Raw genomic sequence first — 9,295 nt, 5'->3', positions numbered from 1 at the left:
TTTGTATTTGTGTTTTATATATAAAGCGGGGCGAAAGCCCTGTTTTTAGAACACACGCACACACCGATACCCGCATCGATCGTTTAAAAGGGAAATCGCCTTTTCCATCCCAAGCTCACAAAGATTACACATCTGCTGTTTTTAGAACTGGCATTTTTACACGCAGCCGCAGGCAGCTGGAAGAGGACTTCGCCTTTCCGGGCAATATACTAGGGGAGAAATGCAAAGCGGCACGCGGAGTTTCTTCTTGAGCTGAAAGGGAGAGGTGGAGTGCGGCCCGGGGCAGGCGGAGGCCGGCCGGCCACGCCCACACGGAGACGGAGGAACAAACAAAGCCGGAGACTTTCTCCCTTCAGTTTGCAGCGTCTCCTTCGTCCGTCCCCCCTTGCAAGCACTCGAGTCTCCGCTTACTTATCGAGCCAGCCCCCCTTGACTTCCCCTCCCCCTCCTCCCTTCTCCATTCCATACTCGTCTCCTTCCTCCTCCTCCGCCTCCGCCTCCCCCGGGTCTCCTCCTCCGCAAGCAACCCTCTTCCGTCGTTTCTGCTGATTGGCTCCGGCGGGAGGGAGGAGTGGCCGAGGGAGATGGGGAACATCTGCGGCGGCGCGGGGAAGGCCGATGTGGCGGCGGACTACCGGTCGTCCAGCCCAGGTGAGGAGGAATCTGCTTCTCCAGGAACCTGATTCGGGATCCCCCTTTTCTCTTTCCGCTGATGCCTTTCACGCGATCTCGTCGGTCCCTGGATCCCGCGAGCTCCCGGCGGGGGGTTTCTTGGTTCCTGCTCGGACCTCCGTTTCTGTCGTCTGCTGCGCAGAGACGCCGTGGCTGTTGCGTCGGCCAAGACTCTGTTTCAGGTTTTAGTCTGATTCTGATTCTTGGTTCTCCGAGGAGCTCAAGGTCCCGCTGTTTCTTTCATGTCCGTCAGTCAGTCAGTCGTCTGTCGAATTGATTAGGGGCGGTGTCAAAGGAATCAGGACAGGTTGTTCGATTGATTTCTTCCAGCCTCAGATTTCCTCTCTTCTTCGTAGCAGCAGTCAGTAGAGATCAGGGATGGGAATTAACTGAATCAGTATCATATACACAACCATAGTTTCCCAATCCATGCCATGCTTGATGCTTAGTTTTCCCTGTTTAATTTACAAGTATGTTGTCAGGGAAAAGAGTAGTTTTCCCCGTTTCATGAGTCATACAGGCCGAAGCAACCATATGTTACTGACGCAATCCAAACTGTTTGCTCGGAAGGGGGACCTCTCCATGCTCTTCGCAAATTTCTCCAGTAATCAGATTCAGTGTGTTAACGTGTTGCTCATTGCTGACAGGAACATCCAACTACAAGACGAGCGGCAGCGTCACCACAAGCAACAGCACCACGGGGAAGCTCTCCTCGGGGGGCAGCAGCACCTTCATGGCCTCCGCGGGCAGCGGCGGCACCAGCGGGGGCTTCGACGAGGCCGCGGCGGGCTTCCTCGAGGGCCAGATCCTGGAGGCGCCCAACCTCCGCACCTTCACCTTCCTCGAGCTCAAGACGGCCACCAAGAACTTCAGGCCCGACAGCGTCCTCGGGGAGGGAGGGTTCGGGAGGGTCTACAAGGGGTGGGTGGACGAGAAGACGATGAACCCCACCAAGAGCGGCACCGGCATGGTCGTCGCGGTCAAGAAGCTCAACTCGGAGAGCATGCAGGGGTATGAGGAATGGCAGGTAAATACATCTTCAAATTTGAGATTCCAACTTGATGAGCAACCTTTGGGGGTTTGACTTAGTTTTCCTTGTGATCAGCACATGTGGAACAACTGTTATGAGTTTACTTTTGTAGTTTTAGCTGAGTTTACAGTCCACTTTCTGCACACACACACACGCCATTAGTAGCCAGGTTTAAACAAATCACAACAATTTTAAAGATTCTCTTGGTCGTTACATGCTTACTGTTATGGCTCAGTTTGCTTTGTTTAACTTCTGATGTCCTGGCTGCTAGGTCTATTATATCGTAATGGAGCTGCGCTGTCTGGGCAGTGCCATTTGACTAATGCTAACCAGGACCATCTTGTTTGAAAGTGCTATGATAAGCTGTTCACAACTGCTGACCAGGAACATCCAATAACCCACATGTTTATCACAATGTAGTCGCTTCTATTTTTGTTTGGTCAGCTCTGGTACATATAGAATGCTACTATTAGGCAGGCAGACATGACTCGGTGCTCCTAGTTTAGTCTAACAGAATCATTGTTTCCAAAGGTTGCCGCAGCTACTGTATCTGATGAACATTTCTGGTTGTCAACTTGCAGTCAGAGATAAACTTTCTGGGAAGGCTCTCGCACCCAAACCTCGTCAAGCTGTTGGGGTACTGCTGGGAGGACAAGGAACTGCTGCTTGTCTATGAGTTCATGGCCAAAGGGAGCTTGGAAAACCATCTTTTCAGAAGTGAGTTATTACTGCCAATATAAAAAATTCACCCTTTCTTCTAGGCATTTTATCATGAGCTTGCTCATGCTCACTGTGTTATTTCTCCTCTGCCACTATGTGAAGTGTTTGCAATTCTTGAGCAACCAGTTGACTTAAAAATACTGATATGGGAACCTATTGCATTTCTGTAGAAGGATGTGCTCCACTGTCATGGGAGCTGAGGCTGAAGATAGCCATTGGCGCAGCTCGAGGACTTGCGTTCTTGCATGCATCAGAGAAGCAAGTTATCTACAGGGATTTCAAGGCTTCCAATATTCTTCTGGATGCAGTAAGTGTTGTGCTATACAATGCACCCTTTTATCTGTTGTCTGTTTATCAAGGTCAAGTGCTGACTGCATTTTTATTTTTGCAGAGTTATAACGCAAAGCTCTCCGACTTTGGGCTTGCTAAGCTTGGACCAACTGGTAGCAACTCTCATATCACGACCAGGGTCATGGGCACCTATGGATATGCGGCTCCGGAATACGTAGCCACCGGTATGTGTCCTTATGCCTGTGAACCACAGATATATATATGATCAGATAATGCTGCCTGCAGTCGTTGTGCCAGCCATGGTACAAACTGAAGCATAAACACATGCCTGATAGGTTTAGTATCCCCATATAGCAAATGAATTCTCACTTTGGTTTTTTCCAAATTTAGAGTTTTACATCAAATAGATTTGTCAACCATTCATGGGCCATGACAATTGCTCCTGTCTAGTAGACAGTTTCTCAAATTAAACTACTCCATCTGCTAACAATACCTTTTATGTCAAATGGGCATTCCTCTGCTTCCACCATCTATGAAAAGACCATACACTTGCTCATACCATGCATTTACTATTTCCAGTTAGTGTGCATCCCATATGTGATTCTGAATTCATTATCTGACTATAATACCTTCTCAAGTTGTTGGTAGCTTCATTCATCCAGTTATCCATACAAAATTTGGAATTTACAAGTTGCTTTCTTAGCTGTTGATTGCTGTTCTCACCATATGCTCTGAACCATGTCCAGGCCATTTGTATGTCAAGAGCGACGTTTACGGTTTCGGAGTCGTGATGCTGGAGATGCTGTCTGGCAAGCGAGCGCTGGACCCCAACCGTCCGAATGGGCAACAGAGCCTGGTTGACTGGGCGAAGCCCTACTTGGCTGACCGGCGAAAGCTCGCCCGCCTCATGGACCCTCAGTTCGAGGGCCAGTACAACTCCAAACAATCCCACCAGGCGGCGCAGCTGACGCTGAACTGCCTTGCCGGTGAGCCCAGGAGCAGGCCGTCGATGAAGGAGGTCCTCGAGACGCTCGAGCAGATCGAGGCACTGAAGAGCCGGACAAGGGAGGCAAGAGGAGGGAGCGGGACGTCATCCAGGGACCGCGCCCACGGACGCTCTGCTGCAGTGCACCAACGGTCGTCGCCACGTGGAGGCAGCGATGCGCGCCGTGGTTCGAGGGCCACCAACGGCCACGCCACTAAGGCACGGTGATCCCCTACCGGCTGGCGGATGATCTGCTGCTGCTGATGACATTCTTCCTCTTCCTGTACATATATGGCCTAATTGAATTAATTTTTGTCTGATGTTGGTGTTGAGCTTGTGTCGGATCACGGTGAGTGTAAAGTACAACAAGAAAGAAAATCAGAGATATCATGTAATTGTATATTGTGAACACCTAGAAATGGCGGAGGCAATAATTCTTCGGTGTTCCTGCGCCACTATGATTGTTTGGCACTTTGTTGGACAGTAGATAGATACCATGGTTTTTTTTTGGAGCTGAGCTTTGCGAGGTTAATTGTATGGTTGTCAGCACATTCTGGGTATGAATAGGCATTTTCATTTGTTTGTGAATCTGTGATGGGTATAATATAAATGCAGTATGGAGAATTGGCTAAATGAATCCAGTGAAGAATCTGTTTTGTCGACGACATGACATGATGACATTGTCTGAAATGACAACTGAATTGGCATGGCATTGCTGCTAGCCTTCAGTTGACTGACCTTTTTTTTTGGGTGACTTGACTTGTTCCAAGTTGCATATAAATTATCAGTGTGAGTGATGTGATGTGCCAACCAGTTGTGAACCCATTAAAAGTGGGCCGGCAATGTTGATTTGGGAAGTCAAAGCAAATCAACAAGTCTAGATTCCTCCTGTCTCCAACCAACCAACCAACCAAAAGAAAGGAAGATGAATATGTTTTGCTACTGCTGGAGTTCCATGGGAAGAATTGACTTCAGATATCAGTCTTTAGGTCAGTTAAGATAAGGATAGTTTTGTTGAACTTTTCTCTTATCAATCCATTCATAGTACTCCCTCCGTTCCCTAATATATGACCTTTTAGCTATTTCAAAATATTGACTACATACATGCTAAAATGAGTGAACATACATACTAAAATGTGTCTAAATACATACGAATCAAGAAAAAGCTAAAATGTCTTATATTAGGGAACAGAGGGAGTAGTTAATAATGTCAAATGGCCCTCAACATGTCTGAAGTTTGAGCTACGCTACCAGACAAGTTGATTTGCTCTAGATTTGTTGCATGAAAAAATAACACTTGTGATTCACACTTCTGTTGTTTTTTTACATTGTGGGATTCATCAGAAGTCCTTGCATTGAATAAGATTTACTGGCCCAAACATACGCCTGACAAAAATAAATAAATGACTCCCTGCCATTATGCTTTTTGAATTCTTCAGTCACATGTACTCACCATACAGCTACGCTCATTGCCGTGTTTACGACACAAGCTCACCTAAATACAGAGTACATGAACTTGTCTTTGCCAAAACTACATAAATGTTGAATTGCAGTTCATGTTGTGGCATCAAAATAGCATTCAAAAGCTCCAAGCAGCAGGAAGGAGGCTTCCCTTCCACCTGATCAAATCAACATTTTGGTCCTATCAGATAAATGGACTGTCCACCATGGTTTAGCGTATCAAGATATTTCATTTCCTTGCACAGTATCGCTGCTAACTTTATTTTTGTCTGAATCACGCATGCTATTAAATGAACCGTCAATTAAAGCAACTGCCAATACAGAGAGAAAATCCCAGTTAACAGGTAATGTTTTGCACATTGCTGCTGGTTGTATCAGTTGCCATTCTTTCAGAGTTACTATGTAAATTAATATATAACCAACCGAGTTAATCGGCTAAGGATTATCACTTATATTTATGCAGTACATCAAAAGAACAAACGAATAACAGAACTGTGACATTGCTGGATGGATGGAATAATAAGATTTGAAGCTTCCGATTGAAAAAAACAAACAAGATTTGAAGCACAATGTAGTAGCAGTAATACCTAACAAAATAGAATGAAGCCGGAAGACTTTTTTTTCATAATGATTTTCTGGCTAGCATTGTCTCTCTCCCTTTGCTGTCCATGTCCGCGATTCTTGTACCTTGCTTTAAACGGTCACTTTAAGCAGAAGATGTCAAAACTCAAAACTTCACAGAAATACGGAAAATTCAGGAAACAACAGAAACCAACCTGCTAAGCGTGTACTGAGAAAAAAGATCTGTGTATAAGCTACACGTTCTTCATCACTGCAGAACCAATTCCATCAGAACATGCACTTACACCATCTCCATTTTCCATGAATTTAGCATCACATCCACACATGCAACCTAGGTGCTCAATGCTTTAAACACGGATCCCATCTGCATTATATAACGAGGTACATGAAGCACTTAATCTGCATTCTGCTACATACTCAAATAAAAAGAAATCACTGGTTTGCACCTTCAGAATAATTTTCCTTTCCTAAAATAGCAATTGATATGAATCCAAACAAGTACTATCCTCAAAAACAAGACAAAGGAATGGTAATCGTAACTGCACCCTTAACACTCACCTTTCCATATATTGACAGAGGTCTTCCCTGCCACTAGCAATCAGAGCAGACGAATGTGCGAAGTGTGCCCAATCATCTCCAACAAGGGCTGGCTGGTTAATGCCCATAACTGGATAGTTCTGCAGTCAACCAAAATATCATGTGTGTGAATAAACAGACAGTGGTTGTAAACTCAAAGAGTAGAATTGATGCTCATAAATTAAATAAAAATATAAAGAGGCAAATTGCTCACAGCAGTCGATGGCTCCACCTGTTTCTTGATGCACAGGCTGCATAGGAAAATTTTGAAGCAACAAACTCAGCATCTCATATATTTCCTCCATCCTTGGGTGCGACCCATCCTCTGCATTGAATGAGTGCACCTCATTCTTCACCTCGATCCAGCTCCAACCAGGAACTTTGCTTAATCCTTTATTCTTCATTTCCTTCTGCACTATTGCTCTATCACTCCACATCCCAAGACCAGAATACATGCTGGAGAGGAGAACATAGGTCGAGTGCTGTCTAGGCTCTGCCTCCAACAGATGGCTGGCCACATCAGTTGCTAGTTCCATATTCCCATGGATTCTGCAAGCACCTAATAGGGTCATCCACACCATGGCATCTGGTTCAAATGGCATGGAGTCAATAAGCTCTTTTGCTTTGTCAAGCTGCCCAGCCCTCCCATACAGATCAATGCCACATGCATAATGCTCCATCCGGAGAGGAATTCCATACCTAATTTCCATCGTATTGAGGATTTCTGAACCTTCGTCCACAAGACCAGCATGACTGCAGGCAGTAATCAGGCCAACAAATGTGATATGATCCAAAGGAACCTTAAGCTCCAGCATCTCATTGAAGAGGCTAAGCACGGTCTGTGCATGTCCATGCTGCGCATAACCAAACATCATAGAGTTCCAGGGCACAGAGCTACTCTTATCTGCCTCCTCAAAAGACTTCGTCGCATCATCAAGAATGCCACTCTTAGAATACATGAAGATCAGCGAGCTGGAAACAAAATTGTTGGAAGCAAAACCAGAATGGATGACTAAACCGTGTATTTGTCTACCTAGCCGAAGTAAAGCAAGGTCTGAGCATGAACGCAGGGCAGCAGAGAATGCGTACTCGTCGGTTCTAACATTTTCTGACTGCATACATCTGAAGAATCTCAAGGCATCAGCACTCAAACCGTGCTGTGAATACCCAGTTAACATAGAATTCCAGGAGAAGGTGTCCTTAAGAAGCAGGGAATCAAAGCACTTATATGCATCTTCCATCATGCAGTTCTCACTAAATCGAGTGTACATGGCAATTAGAGCATTGCAAACAGGCGTGACTCCTTCGAAACCCTTCTTGATCACCAAACCATGAATTACTGTCCCTCCGTGATCACGATGCTCCGCGCACGCACTTATGATACTTGTGAAACTATACATGTCAGGCTGCACTCCGCTCGCTCGCATCATGCTAGCAAAGAATCCCATCGCCTCATACTCCATCCCATGGGAAGCGTAAGCTCCCAGCATTGCGTTCCATGAGATCAAATCCCTTCTGTACCCAATTTCATCAAAGATCCTTCTAGAATTTGCCAGGGCCCCACACTGCGAGTAGGCAGTGATTGCTGCATTCAACACTATCAAACCCAATGCCGATCCATATTTGACAATCTTCCCATGAAGCTGGTGCATCAAGAAGCAACTGCATTCATCGACCACCGTGAGCAATGCAGCGAATGTTGCCTCGTCTGGACGTAACCCCTCCCTCTCCATCTCAACAAACAGCTGAACTGCTGGAGCACCCTTCCCAGATTCCACGTAACCGGCAACGAGGGCGTTCCAAGAAACGGTGTTCCGCTCCGGCATTCCATCGAACACCCGACGAGCATCCCTTGTGCGGCCACACTTAGCATACATGTGAAGCAATGCGGTTGCAGCGAAGACATTGTCGGACAGGCCAGCTTTGACGATGAGCGAGTGCAGCTGGGCGCCCAGAGCAGGGCAGCCCACGGCGGCAGCAGAGCGGAGAGCAGGGCCGAGGGCGAAGGTGTTGGCGGCAAGCCCCCTCGCGTGCATGGCTTGGAGGATGTGGTATGCCGCGGAATGCGCGCCGGCAGAGACATGCGCGGTGAGGAGGGAGTTCCAGGAGGCAGCGTCCGGGCGGGGGATTTGGTCGAACACCTGGCGCGCGGCGACCAGGCCGAGCGGGGTGAGGGAGTAGGCTGTGAGGAGCTGGTTCCAGGGCGTGGGGGAAGTGACGCCGGACTTGATCAGTGTGGCGTGGGATTTAGCAGCGGCGGCGATGGCGAGGCGGCGGTGCGCAGGCATTTCTCTTGCGTTTCTTGGATGGGCAATTTGACCTCTAAACCCAACTTACTCCGGCGGTTTGAGGCGCCCAGCTCGCCACCCCCGTGGAAAGCGCTTCCCAGGTCGGAGCCGTGTGCAGCCGGCGGGATCCAACTCGCCGGCTCCGTGGACGCCCCGCCGCACGCGGCTGACGGTGCCGCCTCCGTCGTCAGGCGACAGGGCACGACACCGCGCGGCCCGCACTCCCCTCCTTCCTCTCTCTTTCTTCCATGCGAGCACCGCACGGAGGGATGAGCGGGCGGAGGAAGTGGCCGGTAGGGAGGATAGAAGCGGACGGAGGAGAAGGGCCGGCGGCGGCGTGGAAGAGAGCAGACGTTGCGGGGGTTACGCATATAGCTGGGCCTGGGCTGGAGAGGGAAGTGGCGACCGTCGCCGAGTGGCGTCAAATACATGGGCAAAAGCCCAGCCCAATAACTTTACATTCTTTTTTCAGCAATTTTGTAAACAGAAAATTAGAAAGCGTTTTATTGAAAATTTATTTTTCAAAATAGTTTAATAATAAATTTTTGAAAAGTTAATTGCTTATTAAAAGATTGTGTCGTAATTTGAAAAATATTCATTGTGTTGTAAAAGTCCGTCGGGTATTTAAAAATATTCAACATGTATTTACAAATATGTTAAATAGAAAAGGAAATAAGAAACCAGGGAAAA

General features: G+C 47.3%; 2 protein-coding genes across 4 annotated transcripts; one reads left to right on the top strand and one right to left on the bottom strand.

Annotated features, from left to right (window-relative positions):
* The first annotated feature begins 236 nt into the window (after positions 1-236).
* On the top strand, positions 237-4,153 carry LOC109781039 (probable serine/threonine-protein kinase PIX13). Of its 2 annotated transcripts, none has more exons than XM_020339617.4 (6): positions 237-651; positions 1,320-1,699; positions 2,284-2,419; positions 2,593-2,729; positions 2,814-2,937; positions 3,460-4,153. In XM_020339617.4, exons 1-6 carry the CDS (start codon positions 585-587, stop codon positions 3,924-3,926), a joined length of 1,311 nt encoding a protein of 436 aa, XP_020195206.1. In that variant the 5' UTR covers positions 237-584; the 3' UTR covers positions 3,927-4,153. The 2 variants fall into 2 exon arrangements, with proteins under 2 accessions (XP_020195206.1, XP_045085542.1); XM_045229607.2 differs by having other exon boundaries at positions 446-854.
* An 819-nt stretch (positions 4,154-4,972) lies between these two features.
* LOC109781038 (putative pentatricopeptide repeat-containing protein At3g25970) lies at positions 4,973-8,944 on the bottom strand. Of its 2 annotated transcripts, none has more exons than XM_020339614.4 (5): positions 6,532-8,944; positions 6,300-6,418; positions 5,936-6,105; positions 5,747-5,863; positions 4,973-5,317 (listed from the first exon to the last, which is right to left on the bottom strand). In XM_020339614.4, coding segments are annotated over exons 1-2 (2,076 nt in total). In that variant the 5' UTR covers positions 8,606-8,944; the 3' UTR covers positions 4,973-5,317; positions 5,747-5,863; positions 5,936-6,105; positions 6,300-6,416. The 2 variants fall into 2 exon arrangements, with proteins under 2 accessions (XP_020195203.1, XP_020195202.1); XM_020339613.4 differs by having other exon boundaries at positions 5,122-5,317; positions 6,550-8,942.
* Between the last annotated feature and the right edge of the window lie 351 nt (positions 8,945-9,295).

Source organism: Aegilops tauschii, chromosome 6 (genome assembly GCF_002575655.3).
Source record: "Aegilops tauschii subsp. strangulata cultivar AL8/78 chromosome 6, Aet v6.0, whole genome shotgun sequence".
NCBI lineage: Eukaryota > Viridiplantae > Streptophyta > Magnoliopsida > Poales > Poaceae > Aegilops > Aegilops tauschii.
Note: the sequence above shows the minus strand (reverse complement) of the source record. Positions and strands in the feature narration are given on the sequence as shown.

Excerpts from the sequence above, each read along its gene's own strand:
- LOC109781039 (XM_045229607.2), top strand. The coding sequence starts at position 713 with ATGCCTTTCACGCGATCTCGTCGGTCCCTGGATCCCGCGAGCTCCCGG. Across the intron at positions 855-1,319 it reads CGGCCAAGACTCTGTTTCAG|GAACATCCAACTACAAGACG; the intron begins GTTTTAGTCTGA and ends CATTGCTGACAG. Across the intron at positions 1,700-2,283 it reads AGGGGTATGAGGAATGGCAG|TCAGAGATAAACTTTCTGGG; the intron begins GTAAATACATCT and ends GTCAACTTGCAG.
- LOC109781038 (XM_020339613.4), bottom strand. The coding sequence starts at position 8,605 with ATGCCTGCGCACCGCCGCCTCGCCATCGCCGCCGCTGCTAAATCCCAC. Across the intron at positions 6,419-6,549 it reads GCCTGTGCATCAAGAAACAG|AACTATCCAGTTATGGGCAT; the intron begins GTGGAGCCATCG and ends GGTTGACTGCAG.